The sequence below is a fragment of the Fukomys damarensis genome, unplaced genomic scaffold (assembly GCF_012274545.1).
Source record: "Fukomys damarensis isolate Sample0158 unplaced genomic scaffold, DMR_v1.0_HiC HiC_scaffold_28, whole genome shotgun sequence".
NCBI lineage: Eukaryota > Metazoa > Chordata > Mammalia > Rodentia > Bathyergidae > Fukomys > Fukomys damarensis.
The window spans coordinates 6,738,929-6,763,871 of record NW_022900940.1 but is presented as its reverse complement, the minus strand read 5'-3'; the positions used below and the strand labels follow the sequence as shown (position 1 = coordinate 6,763,871).

Genomic DNA, 24,943 nt, shown 5'->3' with positions numbered 1-24,943 from the left:
CAGGTACCTGATGTGTTCTCTGTTCATTCTATGTAGTAAAAATTTAGGGAGGGTCCTTAGAGGCCAGGTGTGACCAGTAGTAGTGATTGAGACAGACAAACATCTCTGCCCTTAGGAGGAAGTCAGAAAATAAACCAGAAAAATCCACTGATTACAGAGTATGTAAAGAGTCAGAAACTAAAGCAGGGCCTTCACAAAGCAGGGAGTACACAATCCCTGACTTTAAATTATACTACAAAGCTATGATGATAAAACCAGCATGGTACTGGCAATAGACCATGCCTGCGAATCAATGGAACAGGCTAGAGGTTACAGAAACAACTCCAGACACACTCAACCACCTAATTTTTGACAAAGCAGCCAAACACCCTCACTGGAGAAAAGATAACCTCTTTAATACATGGTGCTGGGAAACTGCCTTTCCACATGACAAAGATTAAAACTAGACCCATATCTTTCTCCTCACACTAACCTAAAATTGAAATGGGTCAAAGATCTAAGCATTAAAACAGAAACACCAAATCTGCTGGAAGAGAGAATAGGTAAGAGCACTTTAGGACATAGGAGTAGGCAAAGACTTCATGAATAAAACCCAAAACTGGAAATACTACAAAGAATCAACAACTGGGACCTCATCTTATTAAAAATCTTTTGCACAGCAAGAGGAACTACCAACAGAGTGAAGAGATAACCCACAGAGTGGGAAAATTTTTTACCAGCTATTCAGATAAAGGATTATTTCTAGAACATATAAAGAACTAAAAAAAAAACCCTACATTTAAAGACCAATGCAAAAAATGGCATCTAAAATAAAAAGACATTTCTCAGACAAAGATTTAGAAATGGCAAATAAATATATGAAAAAATGTTCAACATCACTGGTCATTAGAGAGATGCAAATTAAAACAGTGCTGAGATTCCACCTCACCCCAGAAAGATTGCTGCTATCAATAAATCAACCAATAACAAATGCTGGAGGGGCTGTGGGGAAAAAGGAACCCTTCTCCCCTGTTGGTGGGAGTGTAGACTGATACAACCACTATGGAAATCAGTGTGGAGACTTCTCAAGAAACTACAACTACAGGCTCCATTTGACCCAGCTATTCCCCTTCTTGGAATCTTCCCAAAAGAATAAAAGAATCATTCCACAGTGATACACACACACACACACACACACACACACACACACACACACATGCACCCATGATTATAGCAGCACAGTTTGTAATAGCTAAATCTTGGAAACAGCCCAAATTCCAATCAGCTGATGAGTGGATAAAGATGTGGTTTTTCTATAATGGAGTATCACTCTGCCATAAAGAAGGTTGAATTTCAGACATTTATAGCTAAATGGGTGGACCTAGAGACCATACTCTTCAGTAAAATAAATCAGACACATGTCTAAATACCACATCGTTTCTCTGGTGTCAGAAACTGAATGTGGAAATAAAAACTGAGATATATAATGGATGTTGGGAAATGGGAAGAAAGTGTTCAACAAAGGAGGAGGGAGGGAGGGAGAAAGGAAGGAAGGGACAAGAAAAAAAAGTGAAAATAGAGGAAGAAAGAGAAACAAAGCTTTTGTACATAGGGAGGGGAGGGGGCGTGAGGGGAGGAATGGGATAATAAAATAAAATAAAATTTATTAATTAAAAAAATAAAGCTGGGCCTTCACACTGAGCTACATCTCTAGCTCTTTTTTTATTTTTTGAGACAAGATCTCACTGTGTCACAACGTCACTTGTAATCCTTCTGCCTTGGCTGGGATAGACTTCTGGGATTATAGGCTTATGCAACACCCAGGGAGTGTGTGGTTTGCATCAGCAAGGAGGGTTTTTAGCTGAGGAGTGGCATCGCTCTGTTGGATCACTCTGTTGAGAACAGACTGCTGGGGGTGTGCACAGAAGAAGCTGGGGGATCAGCGAGGATGTGTTTTGAACACTCCAGGTGTGATGGAATGACAGCTTGGCTCAGGTGGTCACAACCCAGGGAGTGAAGAGTGATCAAATCCTAAATGAAGATAGATCCACAGAGTTTCCTGATGGATTGAATGCAGAATGTGAGAAAGAGAAAAGTCAAGGGCCACTCCCGGGATTTTAATTCAAGCAACCGGAAAGCAATGGGGCTGCCATTAAAATGAACTGAAAATGCACTTGATCTGTGCCATTCCTGTGTCCCGTGTCTGCTCTAGAAGGTAGTGGAGGCAGCAGCTAGCGAAGCCTGGCCCCTTCCTTCCTGTTTCTGTGCTCTCCTTGAAATAAAAAGATGCTCGTAGTGACGTTGGATGGAGCAGCACCCAGCGATTTTAGTTATTTTAGTTTTTTTCCCACACAAAGAATTGGCCAGAACAAGTGATGAACAGGTAGATGAGACTTTTATTTGAGGTAAAGGAAGAAAAAGAATGAGTGAAGACGAGAGAAGAGCAAGAAGAGGTAGGTCTCCCAAGCAGGATGGGCCAGTGGCAGCAAAGTTAATGGCCACTGTCTTGTATCTTCTCAGATCTGAGCTGGTGGAAGTTGTTCTGTCCAGGAACCCAGGCTGTGATGGACAGGTTACATCTTCTGGCTTAGTCTCTGTTTCAAACCAGATTACATCCTGTTTTTCATCCTCTGTTTCAGATCTTCATGATTGACAGGTTAGATCCTGTTTTTTAGCCAGTCTTTGAGGTCTGAATCTCTTGCCTCCATGGGGTGGGACATACTGATGGGCTAATGGCTGTTTAGCTTAGTCACCCCCAACCCCCCAATTGGGGATTGATTGAAACCAGCATCTTCATACTGAGCTACAGCCCAGCTTTTAAAATTTTTTTCTTTTTTTTTTTGAGACATGGTCTCACTAAGTTGCAATGTTGCCCTGCCTGGGCTTGAACTTGTGATCCTCCTGCCTCATCTTCTCAGAGGGCTGGGATTGCAGGTGTTCGCCACCATGCCTAGCAGTTTAATTCTTGACTTTAAACCTGTTACATAGGTGTGAGTCTGTTAAACTAAGCAAATGAATTTTCAGCATGCTTTTTATGATTCTCGTATCTCAAAAGAAATACACAAAAGTAGCCCTAAAATGGTACATCTCAGAGATGTGAGAGAAGACCCAGCTATTCCTCTTCTAGGTATCTTCCTGAAAGAGTTAGACATAATGTTACAGTGAAACACGCATGTCCATGTTATAATAGCACAATTTATTTTTATTTTATTTATTTACTTATGGTGGGGGTGAGACAAGAATCTTGCCTCGAACTCACTATGTAGTTCAGGCTGGCCTCAAACTTCCAGCAAGCAATCCTCCTGCCTCAGCCTCTCAGTGCTGAGATTACAGGTGTGTGCCACCACACCCAGCCTATCACAGCACAATTTATAATAGCTAAATCTTGGAAGTGACCCATATGTGCCTCAATAGATGAGTGGATAAAGGAATTGCATTTGCACACAATGGAATACTACTTTTCTGCCATAAAGAAAGATAAGTGAGTCATCTGGAGGGAAATAGATGTACCTTGTTAAGTACATCTATTAATGTTAATGTTAAGTGAAACAAATCAGACACAGAAGCTTCAATATTGATACAGAACTTTTGTAAATAATCTAAAAACCTACAAAATTTTAGGAAAATGTAAAATGACTTCTGTCTCTTAATAGCAATCTGCTTTGTTTAGTTCAAAATCAAGACACAGGAGGCACTGACCATGAAGTGGGGCATCTGGCCTCATCCTTGACCTTGAACACCCACTTCCTGTGCACTAGAATAGACAGCTAGACGAATCTTGAGGCAAACTCCCCAACTGCAAGGAACTGTTAGTTAACTGTCTGGTTACTGTAATTTGCGCATGGGTAATGTGACCTGAGGAAATGAAATGTAACCACCTGAATGAGATCATGGCTGTAAAACCTATAAAAGAGGAGCTGCAACCCCGAAGGAGGTTGATCACTGGCACTGCCTACTTGAGTGCGAGTGACCCTTTTCCGGCAAAATAAACTTTTTGTTTTACTTCCATTCAGCTCATCTCTATGTGTGTGTCACTTCACAATTCCTTCCACGACTTTTGGTGCATTGGCCGGGAAGGAAAGGGTCAACTGACATGGCCCATGTTGGGTTTTGACCCGAGACCCGCCAGAGAGAGCAGCTGTCTGCCTCCTCAGAAGGGAAGAGGTGTGCCCCCAGGATTTCCTGGGTTCCCTTTCTAGGACTTGGAGGCCAGCTCGCCAGCAGTGGATCGCTTAAACCCAGAACAGAGACAGCAGAAGGCGAATGAGTGAAATTGTCCATCTGAATGGTGAGATCCCCTGGGCAACCCCTAGTTTGTTTTGCTTTTGTTTTGGCTCTTTTTTTTTTTTTTTTTTTTTTTTTTTTTTTTTTGGTACCGGGGATCGAACTCGGGTCCCTGCATTTGCGAGGCAGGCCACCGAACCGCTGAGCTAAATCCCTGGCCCTTGTTTTGGTTCTTAATTGAACATTTGGGCAGATGAAACATTGGAGGCCTGATTACCTTCCTTTCTCTGCTATTTGTGAGGATTTATATCCTCAATTTGGGCAAAATATAGAGTGCAGGCCTAATCATCCTACACTCTTTGCCATTTGTTAGGGTTTCGATTGCCCTCAATTTGTAATTCTGTTTTGTATTGTGCTTTGTAAGGGGCCCCAGGGAGGAAATGTGTTAACTTCTTATGTGACTGTGTGTGAAAGAGATTTGGTTAGGAGAGTGAGTGAAAGCCATTGGTAGCCTTGTCTGTGCACCAAGACAAAGGGAAGGGGAACTTGCGCTTAAAGAGCCCTTCCCAAGTCACAGAGCTTGAGTGTGGCCTAGATCTGTGATTTCATGGTGAATGTCTAATATGAGCAAAACAAGTTATCTCCCACTGCTTTTTAACTGAGACAACTTGGAGCCTTGTGTGCTCTGTTTCAGGACCTGAACAACCCAGCCTGGGAGCCACTCAAGCTTCAGCTCCATGGCAATCAGCTGCTGGTGAGAACTGTTCGCCAGATCTGCTGTCATTCACACGGCGGCGGACTTGCCTCTCTCAGAAAAGGTGACATCGTTATAGGCAAACCCCAACGCTTCCCCTTTGGAGAAAGTCAAGCTGCCTCCCGTGCTACTTGAGTAGCTGAGATCACAGGTGTGGAGGAGGTGGGGGGAAAAGCATGAGGAGAACTGCTTGCGCTTACTGCACTGGAGGGCACAGATGGGAAACCATGGTTGGACGAAGAGAGAATGGAATAGGACTTGCACTCAGATTAGAAAGAAAATACAATCGTCGATGGATTGAAAACAGCTAGGAAAGCTCTGAAAAACATACAGCAAAACAAAGAGAAAAAAACGCTCCCAGCTTTAAGAGCTCCAAGGCCAGCACTGCATTATCAGCCTGATGCTGCCTCCAAAGGTCTGGAATCGGGAAAAAAAAAAAAGCCAGAGAAGCTGAAACTGCATTTACCAGACATCAAGAGATTTTACAAGAGAAATCTAGTTTCAAATTTTAGCTATTTGATAAATGTATCTTTGTTTCAATTTGAGTTAAGTTTAATTGGTGTGCTTAAAGCACTTCTTGTGTACTACAAATTCTTGAATTGTGATTATAGGGTTAACTTCCTCTTTTCTGTACTTTGTTGATGAAGAACTCAAGGTTACAACTGTTCTATTGGCAGCCCGTCAAATTTAAAATGTAAAAATCTGAGAACAGAAAAGGGCCACTTTAGAATTTTAACAACTGAAGACAAATTTGTTATAGAAGGTTTACAGTGAGATACTAGAGAAAATATACTAAAAAGGCTATAGGCAGAAGAGATATACTTTTGATATGAAAGGATTTTGTATGTTTGTCTTGTTAGAAGGATAAAGAAAGGTATACAAGACCAGAAGGCCTAAGTACGGCAAGAAAGTGTGGGGAAATGATTTATCAAGAAAATATGTCTGTTTGCTGTGGCTTCAAGTTTGTTATTAAAGGTTTGCATTCACAAGCATAAAGAGACTTGCATCAGTGAGTATTACTTAAATATATTGTTATAGGCCAGGTGTGGTGGCACAGGTCCGTAATCCCAGCACTTGGGAGGCTGAGGCAGGAGGATCACCATGAGTTCGAAACCAGCCTGCGCTACATAGTGAGTTCCAAGTCAGTCTCATCTATACAGTGAGACCCTGTCTCAAACAAACAAACAAACAAAAAATATGTTGTTATAAAATGTTTACATTGGTTATCATAAAAGGATTGAATTTTAAATATGTTATTGTGATATGTTTATAATGGTCATTTTCAAAATATGGTATTTTCTGTGAAAAACCAAAGAGTTATTAAAAGAGATGGCCCCCTTCTTTACGAGCTCTGGAAGCTGCAGTTATGTTAAGTAAGGAAGCCAACCTTAGGACAAGAATTGACTGTTCAGGTTCCCCACGCCTTTCTAGAACTGTTGAATAATAGAGGACATTAGTGGCTTTTGAATATCAGAGTCACACAATATCAGGCCCTCATCTGTGAGAATCCCTGTCTACATTTTGTTCCAGTTAAAACCTTCAATCCTGCTACCTTCTTGCCCTCGGAACCTGGTCCCCCTGACCATGACTGCCTCAGTGTCACTGATGAGTTGTACTCGAGTCGTTCTGATCTGAAGAAAACCCCACTGCCTGATGCTGATTTTGTCCTGTTTACAGATGGGAGCAGCTTCATGGGAAATGGGGTATGCTATGCTGGCTATGCAGTGATGACTCAAGATGAAGTGGTCCAAGCAGGACCCCTCCCCGCCGGATGGGCAGCTCAGTGAGCAGAGCTATGGGCACTCATACAGGCTCTCCGATGGGCAAAAGTGAAAGAGGGTTAACATCCATATAGACACTTGTTATGCCTTTGCTACCCTATATATTCACGGCATGATATATGAAGAGCATGGTCTACTCACAGCAGAGGGCAAACAGATTAAAAATAAATAGGAAATAATACAGCTATTGGAGGCAATATGGGAACCCGATAAAATAACAGTGATACATTGCTCTGGGCACTAAAAAGGAAAAGCTGCAATAACAAAAGGCAATGCTGGGCCAGGGATTTAGCTCAGCGGTTCGGTTGCCTGCCTCACAAGCGCAAGGACCTGAGTTCGATCCCCAGTACAAAAAAAAAAAAAAAAAAAAAAAAAAAAAGAAAAGGCAATGCTAAGGCAGATTTGGAAGCCAAAAAAGGCAGCTAAACAGAAGCTTTAGATGGAGATACAAAGGCCCCTCACTGCTATAAAGTATTCAGATAAAGAGGTCCTCCCTGGGCTAACCCCTGCCCATCTGATAAAACCGGCAGACTGAGTTTATGTTAAAAATTGGGAAAAGACCCCTTTGCAACCTATATGGAAAGGACCATATGAGGCACTTATAGTTACTCCCACAGCTGTCAAGGTGGCTGAAGTCCAACCATGAAGCAAGCTTACCCAGAGAACTCCAAGGACCTCAAATCCAGGAGACAGCACACTCAAGGCCCTGCTCTCACCACACCAGAACCTGGTGAGTCTATGCACAGCTGAAAAATGAGGATGCACATCAAGATATTATGGACTCTTATTGTGTCAAATGGTTATGAGTTATTTTGTTTTTTAATTAAGAGCTTATAAGCCTAAAGTTGATAAGTTTGATAAAAAATATGTGTCCTTTAAAACTGTTAAATGGGAGCTGGAGGGACATCCCCTCACACTTCTTTTTGATGCCTATCCAAAAGAACATTATGCAAACCCTGGTACCATACTTGACTGAAAAAAAAAGATGCATTGTTCAGATAAAAGTCAAATATGGTTAAACAGTTCTACAGTGACCAGAAGTACTGGAAATTGTGATAATTGTAAAAAGGGACAATGTAACCCTTTAAAATTGTATAGACCTTGGCCTTGAAAAACAAGCTGGCTATAGGAAATAGTTTTTTTAGTGTTCATATTGGGTATTAGTCAACTGCTATGCATGGGCTTCAGAGGTTAAGAAGATGGATTCTACAGAGTAAAAAGGTCTGGAAGAGCCCCCCCAAAAAATAAAAACAAAAATAAAAAAAGTCCTGTGCTGCAGGAAATACAAAATATCTTAAAAGGGCATCCAAAGAATTACATAGAAATAGATATGATGGCTTTAATTGGTGGAAGTCATTCACTGCTACTACAGGTAGACCAGGAATTAGCTCTGATTGCTGGACTTGCGTACCACTCACCATGATGACTTATCAGGCAATTGGCCTCATGAGTGACCTGCCCTTAGAGTCAATAAAGCTTACTATGTACCCTTAATCAGCTACCCTTTAGATATAATTGGTATGAATTCAATGAGGGGTAAGGAGTTACTCCAGAAACAAAGGGAGGGCTGATAGAACTTTTGTAAATAATCCAAAAACGTACAAAATTTTAGAAAAATATAAAATGACTTCTTCTGTTTCTTAACAATCTGCTTTGTTTAGTTCAAAATTAACAGACACTGGAGGCACTAAACGTGAAGTGGAACATCTGGCCTCATCCCTTGACTTTGAACACCCTCTTCCTGTGCACTAGAATAAACAGCTAGACGAATCTTGAGGTAAACTCCCTAACTACAAGGAATTGTTACATCTGGGTTAAAGTTAACTGTCTGGTTACTGTAATTTGTACATGGGCAATGTGAACTGAGGAAATGAAATGTAACCACCTGAATCAGATCACAGCTATAAAATCTATAAAAGAGGAGCTGCAACCCAATAGGAGGTTGATCACTGGCACTGCCTACTTGAGTGCGATCGACCCTTTTCTGGCAAAATAAACTTTTTATTTTACTTCCATTCAGCTCGTCTCTATGCGCGTGTCACTCACCAATTCCTTCCACAACAATATCACATGGTTTCTCTTAAATGAGAAACTGAAAATATAAATAAAAAGCAAAATAGATGACAAATAATAGGAAGTAAGGAGATAGATCCTTCCCAAAGGAGAAGGGGATCAAGAGATGGAGGGAGGGGGAGAGAAAGGGGATGAAACAGGAATACGATGTGCTCTGTACATTTGCCAACTCTACACAAGGAAGGTAAACATAAACAAACATATACCAGTAAAAACATAAAAGATATCACAAAACACGTAAAACGCTCAAGTCTGGTGTTTTGGAGATCAAATCCTGGCAGCCTGGGGCACTGGCTTTGTAACTCTGGCTGACTCACCAGGTCATTTGGGGCCTCGGCGTCTCATTCGTAAACAGTAGGCGTCACAGTGATGCAGTGAGCAACCAAACATACACACAGCACAGTGGCCAAGTGAATAGCAGTTTTGTAAGCGGCATCTGTGCTTCCCCTTAACATATCAGTGTACTCAGCTACCACTCACATCAGCACCCACAGCCCTTTGAACCCTGTGTCAACCACAAGCAGCCTTTTATGTAGTCAGAGACAAGCAGAGAAGAAAATGAAGTTTCTGAACCTAATATCATAATCCATTATTACCTCAACTTGAAACAAGTACAGAAGGTCCTTTTACTCTTTATCTGAAAAAACAAAAGAAGAAAAAAAATCACTCTGTCTATAACATTGCATCTCTGGAGGCTAATTCTGTAGCAATTATTGCTGGTATTAATTTGAAGAGGATCATGTCGACTGCGTTTTAAAGGGAAAAGGAATATTTACCGAAAGGATATAAAAGTAGCTACTCTAATTCCTTTATGGAATTAATCAGCACTAGAAATGAGGACTTTGTTTTCTTAGAGGAAGGGAGCGGGAGGCAGCACACAGTGGCAATATGTTGCTGCTGGCTGTAGTGCATCTTCCTGCTCCTGTTTCTCCCCTGCTGCACCCTGGCAGCTATCTCCAGGAAAGCCTGCTCAGCACTGTGTGCTGCATGAAACTGCAGGCTGGTCACAGGGAGCTAGATCATCAGGGATCACCAGTGCACCTTCCAGATCACTTGGCTTGATCCTTGCTTGACTTCCATAGTCCAACTTGCTGGGTTTGGGGTTTGGAGTCTGATAACCTGTGTTCAAATTCCATTTCCACCACTAACTGTGTGACCTCAGGCACACATGCTAAAGTCTCCTCAGCCTCAGTTTCCTCATCTGGAAAGTCAGTAGCCCATTTCATGGTGCTGCTGGGATGACCTGAGGCCCGAGGGTGAAGCCTTGGTAAACACAGAGCAAGGGCTTGATAAATGCTTGTTGATATCTTTATTACCCCACTCTCCTGAGGACTGGTTCCCTTCACTCATGGCCCAGGTAGGCAGTAGCTGGCTATAGCAGTAGCAGCAGCAAACGAACAAGACATACTCTCTTCTCAGGAGATTTGCTAGGGGAGCTAAAGAAGAGGTGAAGCAAAGTGTGGTGCAGGTGGTGATATAGGCAGCACCCTGCAGAGCAGGGCCCCTAAACCATCCAGAGTGAAAGTCAGGGAGGCTTTCCATAAGAAGCGACATCTAAGCTAAGAGGTAAGTGAAGAGCAGGGGAAAAAAAATATTGGAGGTAAGTGGAGAAACATGAGAAAAGGCCCTGCAACCAAGAGGGCTTGGTTCAGGGGGGGACCATGGGTCAATGAGTGGGGCCAGAGTGGATGACAGGAGAGGGAAGAGCAGTGAGAGGTTCACTGCATAGATGGGAAGAGGACCCATCTGAAACTATGTGGACAAATCTGCACTTGTACCTGGGACCACCAGTGAGGTGTTCAATAAGTAGAGCCAGAAACTTCAAGGTCACCCTTGCTTCCTCTCCTATTCACATCAGACACATCTAATCCTCAGCAAGTCCCAAAGTTCTACCTCCACAGAACTGAATCTGTCCACTCCTCTTTCTTGCCACTTCCTCACCTAACTCCAAGCTACCATGACAGTTTCCCCAGAATCCTGTGCAGTTCTGTTCGCTGGGTTCCCTGGGTCCACAGTTGCCCCTTCTAGCCCACCCTTCATAGAGCAGCCAGAGGGAATTTTAACTTCCAGGGTGATTTTTTTCTTTGACGCATTAGTTATTTCCGAGTGCCTTGTTTAGTAGCTAAATATTTGGGATTTTCCAGATACATTTTTCTTACCAATTTCCATTTTAATTCTCTTGTAGACAGGCAGCACTCTTTGAGCAATTTCAATGCTTTCAAGTTTAAGGAGTGTTGTTTTAGGGCAAAGCAGATGGTCTGTCTTGGAGCATGTTCCCCATACAACTGAAACAAATGTTTATTCTGCAGTTGCTGGGTGGAGTGTTCTATATATTTATAGTTGCCCATTAGGTCACTTGGTCATAGTCTGTAGTCAAGGTTCTCTACACCCTCATTGGCTTTCTGTGTACTTTTATAACCACACATGTTCCATGGATATTTGTTTATACACACAAAGTGGGGAGGGGACATGTAATGTGATAGTAAATTCACTTGCAACACCAAGTATGAATTGGGAAATTGCTGTTAATTTTCACATTTTTTTCTCTTTTCTTTGGGTTTGAAGAGAAAGCTCTCCAGAACTCCTATGGTTTATAAGCAATTTCCCAGGGCTGTTAGTGAAGGCTACCAAAGGCTTCCCACACTTAGGCAGAGTTGTGTACTCACTAGTATCTCATACCCAGCTCTGACTCATCCCTTCTCAGAAAGGCTTTCAGAAGGGCCTCTCTCCCACCCCACCAGTCTCTTCATCATGCCACATGACTTCCTTCTTCTGCAGTTTCTCACATTTAGTGGCCTTCTGTTAAATTATTTTCTCATTTACTGTTTGCCTCCCCACCCCCAGGCAAGGTTTTAAGGCCCACCTAACTCAGGCCTTCAATAAACAGCAACACAAGCTAAAGAATTCAACCAGTGAACTGTCACGGAACCACTCTAATTTTAAATATGTTTTTAAGGTTGATTGTAGAAAAGAAGGGCAAATCTGAGCTAAGAAAAGATCTGTGAACAACAGAAATGGACAAGACTCAAAGTCCTGAAGCAAAAGCAGTATAATACCTACTATACAGAATATCCCTTCTTTCATTTGGGTGGGCCTGCACATCACTCTCTAAGCCTCTTTGACAGACAGATAGGTCTCCAAGAACACCTTTCAATTTCCTTACCTCTTGCTATGGCTTATATAGCATATAAACCCTCCCCACTGGGATGGCTCTTGTGGGCGATGACAGAACCTTTAGGAGGTGAGTTCTTATGGATGGTGCTTAGATCATGGAGGGTGTACCCTTGAAGGGGATTGTAGGACTTTACTCTCTTCCTATTCCCTTCTGCTTCTTGAGCATTAGTTGAGCAGTTTGTTCTACCATGTGACCCTGCCTTGCTGTGATTGTCAAACCAAAGGCCACACATGATCTTGGACTGGAACTTCCAAAACCCTAAGCAAAAATAAGCTGTTTTATAGGTTTTATAGCTTTATAGGTTAATTATTTCAAGTATTTTGGTATAGTGATGGAAAACTGACTGATATACCTGTTATGTTTTCTAAAATGCCCTAAAAACTAAAGTGATAAAAGGGAAGCTAGGGAAGAGAAAGGTGAGAACAGAAGCAACAACAAAGGAACCAGAGAATTGAACTCCAGAGAGTGAACCTTTGGAAAACAATGACAATGATAGCTAAGAGAAGAGGAAAAGTTTTTATGGAGGGTAAAGCAGGAGGTAAAAACAGGAAAGAAGACACGACAAGGTTTCAGAAGGAAAAAAGAAACATTTCCTTCTTGCCAAATAAGGACTTTACATATATGAAAAGCACAGATTTGAATACAAGTAAAGTAACAATAATTAATCCATGACAATCATCAGAAAGTCGTAGTTTGGATATCTGCTCAGTCACGTTAGGACTCAGGAAATGATGCTGCCAATACGAAGGCAAGAGAAATGCAGACGCCATTTCTGCTCAGGAAGACAGACCGTCCTGCAGAGGGATGGTGGTGACCACAGCCTGACAGTGTGTACACAGTGCCACAGTCCTGAACGCTTTTAATGGGGGAAAGTGGTGTGTGCTGTGTGGTACATACTTTACCACCACAAAAAAATGAGAAAAAAGAAATGCAGACATCATTAATTTTTCAATTAAAATAAAGTCTGTTTTTACACAAATGTATTCTCAAGAGTTATCCCAAGACAAATTTTAATCTCTGTAATTATAGCAGGTCTTTGTTTCGTCCTCCTTCCCCTGTCTTGAAGCATCAGTACCTCCTGGTTCACACCGGTCTCTAGGAAAACGTCTGGCCTAAGCAGGTGGGGAGACCAACCTTGCCAAGAGAGGTGGAGGCACCGATGCAACCCCTCTTCTAACCCATTTCCTCTCTGACAGAGCTTTTTCCCAGGTAGGAGACTCAGGGAAAAGTCCAGTGTCTCCTGCCCTTTCTCATTCTATGGAAAGATCACAGAATGGGGTAGGGCTTGGGAAGCAAAAGTGGGCAATTGCAGTGATACTAACTACTGAGCAAAGGCAGAAATCCAGGTGGAAATGAGCATCTCCACGAGTGGCTGTGACATCTGAGAGTCCTCTTAGTAAGCAGGTGAAAACCGGTAAGATGGAAAGCTACAATTCAGAGTGGCAAGAGCCCAATATTTCAGCATAAACAATAATCCCATAAAGCAATAGGCAGCTATGAGAGCTGGAACCTTAAATGTCTCCCCAAAGCTGATGCATTGAAAGGGTAATCCCCAGCAGATGGCTTTTCTGTGAGGCAGCAGCAGAAACCCTAGCAGGTGGGCCCAACTGGAGGAAGTACACAGGTCACTGGAAACATGGCCTCCCAGCGTGTATTTTGTCCCCAACCCTTGGCTCTTTTTCTCTGCCTCCTGTTCTCCCTGCTCCACCATCTGCTCCCTGCCATGATGCGCTTGTTCACTACAGGAAAGCAATGGAAAAGAGTAACCCTGGTCTCATAGTCCTGAAACCATGACCCCAGATAGACCTTTTCTCCTTTAAGTTGTTTTTCTTAGGCATTTTGTGACAGCAAGGGAAAGCTGGCTAACACAGCAGATAAGATATTATGCTGACCACACATATTAATTGTAACCACTGGCATGGAACTTACATGCCCAGCTCTGTCATGTTAACGCATCCAGTCCTCACAATCCCTCCATGAGGCCGTACCACCATTATCCCTATTATACAGATGAAGAAGTGGAGACACAGAACGTTAAGTTGCTTGCTTGAGGTAATACAGCTACACCAATATATGCAACCAGCAAATGTATTTGTCAGTAAAATCTTGTTAATGTAAACCAATAATAATCCCTCTCATTTCTTTAGCCTCCACTATGTATGAAGCACCATCCTTGGCATTGTCAGTGCCTCTGTCACCCTACTAGAGTGGTACTGTCCCTTCCACGTAGGAGATGAGCCTAAATAGCTTACCTGCGGTCACCACAGCAAATGGCAGCACCTGGACAAAATCAGGACCCCATGACCACAGCGCTCAAGCTCCTTCTGCTTTTTCCCACCTATTCCCCAACCAGGGAGAAAACACGCTCACTGTGCCAGTGAGCGAGATATGCTCAGTGTTACACGATTGTTCTCAAACTTCACAGAACCTGAGACTCACCTGAGAAGTGTGCTTCACAAGCAGATCCCCAGGCCCTTCCTCCAGATCTTGAATCATCATGTCTGGCGTGGGCCAGAGGAACCTGCATGCCTGTGTGCCTGTGCGTGATTTGACATTTTCATTGTGAGGTCACCGTGGTCCCGCAGAAGACTTGGCAGACAGCCCCCCGCATTCCAGAGCCCTCTTCACCCTTCCCACATTACATCCTACTTAACCACAGCGCAGGGACCAGACTGAGACCCACCCTGCTGCAGTACTAGCACCTGCCCTACCACACTCCCTCAGGTGGCACCGGCATTCTCACTAACCTGCTCTTCTGTTTTAATACCCCCTCGAGGACCCCGCCAGGCATTTAGTTACCACAGCTCCTTAGTTTCCTCCCATTTGTGACAATATCTCTGAGTGCCAGGCAATTATTTGAATCAAGTCCTTCAACTTGGGTGTCTGATGCCTTCTCACGACTAGACTGGGGCTGCGCCTTGTGTACTACTGTGCGGAGGCGCTTGTTGCCATGGTTACTGGTGACGGCAGCCTTGATCCTTTGCAAAGGGGATGGCTATCAGTGTGTGCCCTGGTAGACTCGATATTTTCTCCTTTGTAACTACTAAATATTTTGGAAGCGATACTTAGAAAGCATGCCCATATCCTGTTTCTGGTTAAACTATCACCTCCTATCTTTCTATCTGCATTCACATATAGATCTTACCTGCAGTAGTTTTTTCTACTGTAAGGGCGATTTCTTTTTGTATTTCTGTCACTCTTCTACATGTATTAATTTAATTCTTCTGTAAAGAAGAGGTGTTGCCAGGCATGGTGGCACACACGGGAAATCCCAGCATTCAGGAGGCTAAAGTAGGAGGATCGCTGCGAGTTCGAGGCCAAGCCTGGCCGATACAGTGATTTTAACGCCAGTAAAACCCTGTCTCACACGCACACAGAACAGACAGAAAGGAGGAAAGGAGGAATAAAAAGAAGTGGTGTCATTTGTCCTCATTCATTTTTAATTTATTTAGTATGGGCTTATGACAATGATCTTATTTGGAGGGTTACAATCTAACATACGACTATATCTGTGCATTTCTTACTCAGGTTCCTCTTGCTCTAGTTATTCAGAGCTCATACAGACTGCCTTCTGTGTATCCCACCACCCTTTAACAAAGATTTTTGTTGTTTTAAAAAAAATTATTTTGAATTAAAAAAAAAAATTTTTTTTAAGCACTTCCTTGGCCCTGAAATTGACCAGTCCTCCACAAAGATCTCTAGCTCCTTTTATTGGAAGATGGAATTCAGGAAGCAAACTCGGGGCATGAAGTGTGTGCATTGCTACTGGGGTGTCTCCACTTCTAGCCTCTCTAGGACAGAGCCAGGAAATACAGGTGTGTGTACAGACATGTTGACGATTATTTCCATATCTATGGGTACACACACATATTCTTAAAAATGTGAATCTATATTGGTACTGATGTCAGCAGCCTGTGTTTATTTTTGAGAACTAATTTGTTAAAGAGAAAGAAAAATATGAACTTAGATTATTAGGGTATTGGCTACATTTTGATTTTACTAAGTGAGGAAGAGATGGGAGAGTGGCGTGGCTGGGTATTATCTCTGACTGACAGTACAGAGAGGATTTAGATGTGCACAGCACCAAGGGAAGACAGTGGCCTGCTGGCCTGGCTGGAGGGGGAAGTTCAGGATTTGGAAAGATGCTGAATGTTCACAGGTGGCCAGCAAGCAAAGGGCCCTGGACACCAGGCTCATAGGCCTGCATTTGATTCTACAAGAGAACAGGGCTCCAGGAAAATTCTGGTCTGACCCACCTGCTAATAAGGGCACTCAGACCTCCAAACTCCAGGCGTGGCATGCCAGAGGGAAGGGACACAGGTGGAGGGAGACATGTAAACAGGGCAGTACAATACTGCATTTTTCTGTTATGTTCACCATGTTTACTTTCTGTATTGATATAAACACATGGAGACCCAGAACACCTAGCCTGAGAAATGCCTATGCCTTCGTGTAATTCTGTAATTCTGGCACATCTGTGTGACCTTGCAAATGTGAACAGAGAGCTTGCATATATTATTGAAAGAAAAATTCTAAATTCTATAATATATAAATGAACGTTTTTGTGTTATGAAGACAAACAGTTCAGCAGTTGACAGAGTGGGAAGCTCAGACTGCTGTCCATCAGCCCATCTCGGCCACCACCCCAGAGCCCTCACACTTCCCTCCGCATGTTTCTGCCCACTTAGCTACATGCAGTGTGGCGAGGAAGTCAGATCTCAGGCCAGATGCTACCTCTTCGGTCCAATCACGGTCTGACCTCTTACATTTCCATTATTCTTTTTTTTTTTTTTTAAGAAATTTAAAATTTACTTAAAAGTTAATTCTGGAATATAAAATAGAAAAAAAAGTAATTTCAGACTTCATTTCTTTGTTACAATATTATTTCCAGTGTTGATATTTTATACTACCATTCATGAAAAGTCTTCATTAATACAATATAATTGATCACTTATTTTTTTATTTTAAAGTAGTTATTATATCAACAATTTTAATCTTTGGGAAATTAGTACAAATATTAGAATTCTGAAAAGTGTTTTTTGACAAATCAATGTTTAATAAATTTAATATAATCAGATATTTTGTGAAAGTACATTTGCTTCTGGGAATTCATATTCCTAAATAAATGAATTTGATGTTTTAGGCGAGTATATATTAACTCAATTACATCAGCTACATTCTTACAACAAACTATTGAAGAGACTTTATTATAACTGGAAAAAGAAATTAGCTAAAATACAAATTATTCTTTAAAAATTCTTAAAACATAAATTGAATACTAACTGTTTATACGGAATCTTCATTATTATTTAGAAATACTAAGGCTTGCTTTCAAACTATCTAGTCAATTAATGAAAATCTTTTATATAACAGTTAACCTTTTTTTTTCCTCATTGAATTTATTGGTACATTTTAGGTATACAGTACAGTTGCATTCATTATTGGGATCTTGTACCTTTACATGACAGGTCTTGGTTCTCATTTTTCCCCATTGTCCCTGCCCTCACTTAACCCCTTCCTCCCCTCCCCCTTTATAAACACTTCATTTCCATTGACCCAAAAAACTCCACCAAAAGACTTCTAGACTTAATTGACACTTTTAGCAGAGTAGCTGGATACAAGGTCAACACCAAAAAATCAATAGCCTTCTTTTACACAAATAACAGACTCACTGAGAAAGAAATTAGAGAAACAATTCCTTTCACAATAGCATCCAAAAAAGTGAAGTATCTAGGAATCAATCTAACAAAAGAAGCAAAAGACCTCTGCACTGAAAACTATAACATTCTGAAAAAAGAGATTGAAGAGGATATAAGAAAATGGAAAGACATCCCCTGGGTAGGAAGAATCAACATAGTGAAAATGGCCATACTACCAAAACTGCTATACAGATTCAATGCAATGCCAAGTGAAATTCCAACACTATATTTCACAGAACTAGAAAAAAGAATCCAAAAATTCATTTGGAACCAGAAGACACCTAGAATAGCAAAAGCCATCCTAGGCAACAGAGACATGGCAGCGGGTATAACAATTCCCAATTTGAAAGTGTACTACAAACCCCTCATTATTCTTATTACTACCTGAAATTAACTTACAATTTACTTATTGTGTGTCATTCCTCCTTGACTTGGAAGCAAGAAGCAAGTAGGAGTTGGGGACCCTACTCACAGCTGCATTTCCAGGGTCGGTAACACATCTGAAGTTCAGTCAATACTGTTGTGTTACTGCACGTAACTCTTCTTCCTGGCACTGCGGGTCACACCTGGGGCCCTCCCAGGGAGAGCAAAGTCCACAGTCTTAAAAAAATTTTTTTTTAACTTTAGGGTGAGTTCTCATTAAGTTGCCCAGACTGGGCTGGAGTTCGTGATCCTCTGGCTTAGGGTTCCCAGGCTGTTGGGATTACAAGGGTGTGCCACCATTCCTGGCATGCAATTTTACAAAAATACATACTATATGTTAGAATATATACATTATATATGTGTTCTACATATTATATGTAATATATACATTACATGTATGGGTACTATATATTATATATATTGAAATTTTTAAAAATACCAGTAGACTAATACTATGGATATTTTCTAATTGTCCACTTTGAGATATTTCATTTTATATGTGCAAAGAACTTTCTATATGATAACCGTACATGCTCAAGCATCCTTTTTATTTTGTTAAAACTATTTAAGTGACAAGAACAATGGAAAGTTGGATTTGTTCCTCTGTAGTGCTTTCTTTCTTGTTTTGTTAAATACAAGGGGAATTTGCATGAAACTATATATGTATTCTTGATTAAATAGTATTCCACCATGTAAACTGTTTTTGTTTTTGTTTTTATTTATTTATTTATTTTTGTTACCGGGGATCGAACTTAGGTCTTTGCACTTGTGAGGCAGGCGGCAGAACCACTGAGCTCAAACCCCGGCCCTAAACTGTTTTGATTTGTGAGTTTAAAGTTGTTTATTTCATTACATTAGCTTAAAATGGGGTGTAGAGGAGAAAAATTAAAGTATATCAGTTTTTATTTTTGCTTCTATTGTGCCCCCTTGTGGAATTATACATAACTTACATACTCATTTTTGTGACATTTTAAGAGTAGGTTGTCCCAGGGTCATGGCTACATTTACACCTGTTCCCATCAGGGAGTAAACTATTCTGACCAGTTTACCTTGCAAACAAGATGCAGATTGCCTCTGAGTGGAGCAGATCTACAATGGCTTCATTCACAATGGTTTTCCTAAAATTCTGGCTCATCAAACTTGTGTTTGGTCTTTGATTTCATCATCTCAGCTGTGTGGCCAACTGTTGAGTCTGCATGAGGGACGTTTTCTACAGGCCTCACATAACTGCAGGTATCTGGTTTCTTTGGCACATTCTGAGAGAATGGCTCTCTTAGATCTCCATCTGCTTCCATGCTCCCTTTTGGCTTGTGTCCCCCTCTTATCAGGTACTGCAATCCCAGCCGGCAACTACACAGAATCTCTCCTTGTTGGCTACAGACATCCCATTAGCCATGCCAACTGTCAGTTAAAGCAGGCTAGTGTTTATTCAGATGGCGTCTCCCCAGAGAATGCGTTCTCGGATAGAGAGTTGCTGAAAACCAATGACTGGATTACAAGGAACTGTAGCTCTTCACTCCAATTGGACTGGTTATCAATAAAGTTTTCCCCTTTCTTTGTATTTGAGAATGAAATTTTTAAAAAATTTACTGAGTAGATCCTGGGTTCAAGGTATGGCACTTTTGTAAGTGTTATGTCTTTAAATCCTCTCGGCCACCATTTAAAGTGGTTGTTAAAGCCCTTCTTACAAGATCAGCCATCCATCTGTCTGCCCATCCACCTGCTATTTGTCCATCTTTCCTTCCGCACCTCCATCCATCTAAGCAGGTTTATGGTGTGTTTGCTGACACTGCATGCCAGGCATTACCCTAGGTAGAAGAGATCAAAGATCTCAGCTTTGATAGGGTTTATACACTAAGGAGAGAAGCCAAAACATAAAACATAGGTAAACTGTGAAGGTACTAGAAGAGAGGAAAAATTAAGCAGAGTGGGGAGCAATCATACATACAACAGCCACATTAACCTGGTGGGCTTGAGACAAGACAAGGGCTCTATTTCTTTTTTTTAAATATAGTAAAACATTTATTTTGGGCATATATAATGATAACACTCATTATAGGGAATTTGCATCTGGACATGGTATATCTGACCCTTTTTTCCCATACCCCCCTTCCCCCCCTCTACACAAAAGCTTTCTTTCCATTTTTCCTTCTATTTTCACTTTTTTTCTTGTCTCTTCCTTCCTTTCTCTCTCTCCCTCCTCCCTTGTTCACCTTCCCATTTGAACATTTTCTTCCCATTTCCCAATATCTATTATACGTTCTGGTCCTTATTTCCACTTTCAGTTTCTCACACCAGAGAAACAATGGTATTTAAACATGTGTGTCCAATTTATTTCACTTAAGCGTATGGTCTCAGGGTCCACCCATTTAGCTATAAAGTTCTGAAGCTCATCCTTCTTTATGGCAGAGTAGTACTTCATTGTAGAAAAACCCACATCTTTATCCATTTGTTGGTTGATGGGCATTTGGCTGTTCCCAAGATTTAGCTATTACAAACTGTGCCGCTATAAACATGGGTGTGCATGTATCGCTGTGGTGTGAGACTTTTCATTCTTCTGAAGGATACCAAGAAGGGGAATAGTTAGGTCAAATGGACCTAGTTTTCATTTTTTGAGAAACCTCCATACTGATTTCCACAGTGATTGCAGTAGTTTTCACTCCCACCAGCAGGGGAGAAGGGTTCCTTTCTCCCCACAGCCCCTGCAGCATTTGCTATTGGTTGATTTCTTGATAGCAGCCATGCTTTCTGGAGTGAAAGCATTGTTTTAATTTGCAACAAATGCTCTATTTCTATATCCATTTAAGAGTAGAAGAATGGAAAGTTCAAACGGGATATTAGGAACGCTTTAAGAATGTTTTCAACAAGTATAGGAAAAAATGCTGGCACTCATAAACAGCAAGGAGTAGGGCAGAATGACCACACTGCTGGAAAAATTTGGGCCCCCATCCAAGCTCTATGATTTACACTAGGAAAATGATTGAATTTCCCTGAACTTCAGTTTCCTTGTTTGTAAAGGGGATGCAAGAGAGGGCATTCCTCATGGTTACGAAGAGTTAAGGAACTTACAAATGTGAAGATCCTACCATGGGATAAGACGCAGTGGACTCTCAGTGGTCTTTGGCCACCTACCATACATTCCTCTTTGCAGTGGTACATCTTAAAGACATACATTATAGTGATATTTCTCCAATTATTTTCAACTACATTTCATGGATACAGTGGTACCTTGGTTCACGAACTTCATTCTTTCCATGATTCTGGTCATAAACCAAACTGGATGAGAACCACATCAAATTTCCCCATAAGGTCAACACTGAATTTAACCACTGAATTTGATTCGGTTTTCATCCAATCCAGTTTGCAACTGGTATCATGGCAAGAAATGAGTTCATGAACAAAGGTACCACTGTATATAAAACAGAAAGTATATAAAAATAACATATGTCTTTACTATGTGCAATGCATGTCCACTATTCTATTCTGCTTTCTTTCAGTTTTTAAAAAACTGATAGCAATTCACTAAAGTAATTTGAAGAGTCACTGGTGGGGCATTTCGCACAATTTTAGAAAAACAAAATAGTCAGTTAACAAAATCTTGGTAAATAAATATACATAGGCAGCCAGACGTATGGCCAGATAAGGAAAAACAGTCCCTCTATGTCCTCCACCACATTTTTCATTTTCAGAGAAGACTACTAATTCTAATTTTTTAAAAACTTTAAATTAAATTTATTTAAACTGACCCATTAAAATATAAAATTTACACATATTAATGGATACATATCAATGTGATGTTTATGTATACCTTGTGTAATGTTTAAATCTTTTTTACATGTACAAGATATTTTTGCTACCAACAGTGCATGCCAGAACCTCTTGCTCCAACCTCTAACTTGTTACTCACTGATGAAATTTTCCTCCCCCCCATCTCTGCTAACACCATTGCATTCTCAGTATCTGTGAGGGCAACTTCTTTAGATTTCTCATATGAGTGAGATCATGTAGTACTTGTTTGGTTTCTTCTCCACCTTCAGTACTGGGAATTGAACTCAGGACCATGTGCTTACAAGGCATGCACGGTGCCACTGAGCTAAATCCGCAGCCCATGTAGTACTTGTCTTTCTGTGCCTAGCTTGTTTCACCTGATATAATGATCTCCAGTTCCATCCATGTTGTTGCAAGTGACAAAATGTCATCCCTTTTCTGGCCAAATGATATTGCATCTTATATACATGCCACATTTTCTCTATTCATTCACAAAATAATTCCAATTCTTTCTTTTTTTTTTCTTGGTACTAGGACTTGAACTCGGGACCTTGAGCTTGCAAGGCAGGTGGCAGAACCACTGAGCTAAATTGGCCCAACAATTCTGATTCTTTAAATTGATTCTGTGGGTATGTACCCCCATATCTATAAATAATATCTCTTATCTATTAACTTTCTACTCTGGATGACTAGCATTTAGATTTTTGTTTCATGTTAACTCCTTACCGCACTGCACAAATGTACATGTTTCATATCTCCCAAAATAGTTACAGCAAAATGAGGTTTAGATCAATACACACTGTCACGATGACATGTAAAGATCATGTTAAACCCTGAAAAAGACCCATGATACTTTCCCTCTCTATTCAACTCTGTTCTTCATGGAATTAACAATTCCCTGTTAGTTTGCTTGTATTTTATCAAAGTTTCTTGCAGTTTCCTGATTTGCGCCAATTGGAATGCAGTACAGCAGTCATCTTCCTCCCCCAGACTCTTCTCCTGTCTCTTTGGTGTGGTATCCCTGCTTCCTGGGTCCCACAGCTTCCTCTCTTGTAGTGTGTTCCAGTTCAGTAAAGCACATGACCCATTACCTCCTTGACAGAGGATCAAGGGAGGAAAACACTTCGAAACTGTGCACATCTGGAAACGTCTTGATTTACCTCTATATCTGATTGGTAGTTTGGCTGGGTATGGAATTTCGGGTTGGAAATCGTGTTGCCTGTGAATTTTAAAGGCATTGCCCCAACATTTCAACACTTCTGCCATTGCTGTCAAGAAGTCTGAAGCTATTCTGATTTCTGGTCTTCGAACATCATGACCTTCCTCTGTGTCAGTTCCCCCATCTCTGCCTTTTTTGACTTCTAATGGGACCCCCCCATTCTAAAAGTTTAAGTCATCAAACTGCAGATGCTTTCCATCAATGCAACAGCCTTTTGGTGGGTTCTGTTAATTCAGAAACATATCTTCTTGTTTGTAGAATTTTTTTTTGAGTTAGTTTCACTGTTGATTTTGTACCTTTTGGATTTGTATTCTCTTTCTCAAACTCCTATGTTCAGACATGGACACCTGTCATTTCACTTTCAATCATTTTATTGCTGTCTTCCATCTCTCTGATGCATTTTCCCTCTGCTATCAGAAAGAGCTACTCATTTTTTTTCACATTTCTACTTCATCATTCATTTTGCTATTATGAATTTACAAGTTTTTCATCCTTTAAATATTTCATTTCCTATAGAAGCCTTGCCTCTTTCACACAGGTAATATCTTATTTCTCTGGGGATACTAATGATAATTTCCTCAGAAGTTTTATTCATCGTACATTTTATTTTTTTCTAGGTGGATGTTGTCTCTTTTGGGTCCTCTCTCTCTCTCTCTCTCTCTCTCTCTTTCTCTCTCTCTCTGTAGTTGACACTGACCTGGAACTCACTGTGTAGCCCAGGCTGGTCTCGAACTCACAGCGATTCTCCTGCCTCAGCCTCCCAAGTGCTGGGATTACAGGTGTGTGCCACCACACCTGGCAGGTCTTATGTTTCTTATGAGAAGATTTCTTCAAACGTCCAGAGATTGCTAGATCTCTGCTTTTATTATAGAGTTGTTTGGAAGCATGTCCTCAAATTCCATAGATTTTTCTTACAGATCTTTCTGGGGTAGAGGAAGAAGAAAAAGGCCTAGGGTCTGAACAGTCATATGTAAGTTTCAGATTGAATATCATGTTTTCAACATGACGTCCTCAACTATGCCTAGATTCACTTCATCAGAGACTCTCTGTTTTACTTTCTTTCAACAAGCCACCCACGCTTTTCCTAAGGAGGACAGAGAGAGATTCCTAGTTAAATAGCATGAAACAGGCAAGTCGAGGGTCTGGCTGCTTCTCAGAGACACTGGGTCTGTCACAATTGTCCCGTGTTGGTCATAGCTCACTGCTATTAACCAAGATAAGGTCCTTTTGGGGAAGTGATCTCAGTACTTTCATGCCATGTATCGGTCCTAACAAAAATAGAAATAATAAAAATAGCAACTAACACTCTGTGCCAGGCCCTGCTTCTTTTTTAAAAAAATTAATTTATTTTTAATTTTTATTAATACATATTTGCAGTACATAATGATTGCATTCATCATGGGGCATTGGTACATGTACCCAACATCTTGATTCTTATTCCCCTCTCCTTCCCTCCACTCTCCCTCTGTCTCTTGGCCCCCTTCCCATTTATTTATTTATTTTTTAACTTTTAAATTTATTTATTTGCTTATTTTATTGGGATTGAACCCAAGGGTACTCTACCACTGAACTACAACCCTAGTCTTTTTTTTTTTTTTCTTCAAATTTTAATATGGGGTTTTGCTAAGTTGCCCAGGTGGGATTTGATCTTGTGGTTCTCCTGCCTCAGCTTACCTCAGACCTGGCATTAGAGTCAAATGCCACCATGCCTGTCTCAGGTACTATTTCTAGGGGTGCTAAATGTATTAACTAATTCAAATTTTTACAGCACCATGAAATAGGCAATATTTTTATACCATTTTAGAGATGAGTAAACTAAAGCAAAAAAAAAAAAAAAAAAAAAAAAAA

At 40.9% G+C, this 24,943-nt stretch overlaps 1 protein-coding gene across 2 annotated transcripts in view; it reads right to left on the bottom strand.

Annotated features, from left to right (window-relative positions):
* Window positions 1–24,943, bottom strand: part of Gxylt2 (glucoside xylosyltransferase 2) — a 73,703-nt gene that overhangs the window by 23,886 nt on the left and 24,874 nt on the right. The window contains exons 1-3 of one of the 2 annotated variants that reach the window (XM_019208310.2): window positions 14,734–14,934; window positions 14,426–14,523; window positions 7,396–7,484 (exon numbers count right to left, since the gene is read on the bottom strand). The exons of the other annotated variant lie outside the window; for it this stretch is intronic. Coding sequence (XP_019063855.1) covers window positions 7,396–7,484; window positions 14,426–14,523; window positions 14,734–14,777 — 231 coding nt within the window. The 5' untranslated portion in view covers window positions 14,778–14,934. Of the gene's footprint in view, window positions 1–7,395; window positions 7,485–14,425; window positions 14,524–14,733; window positions 14,935–24,943 lie in introns of those variants that run through there. 2 annotated transcript variants of the gene reach the window in all.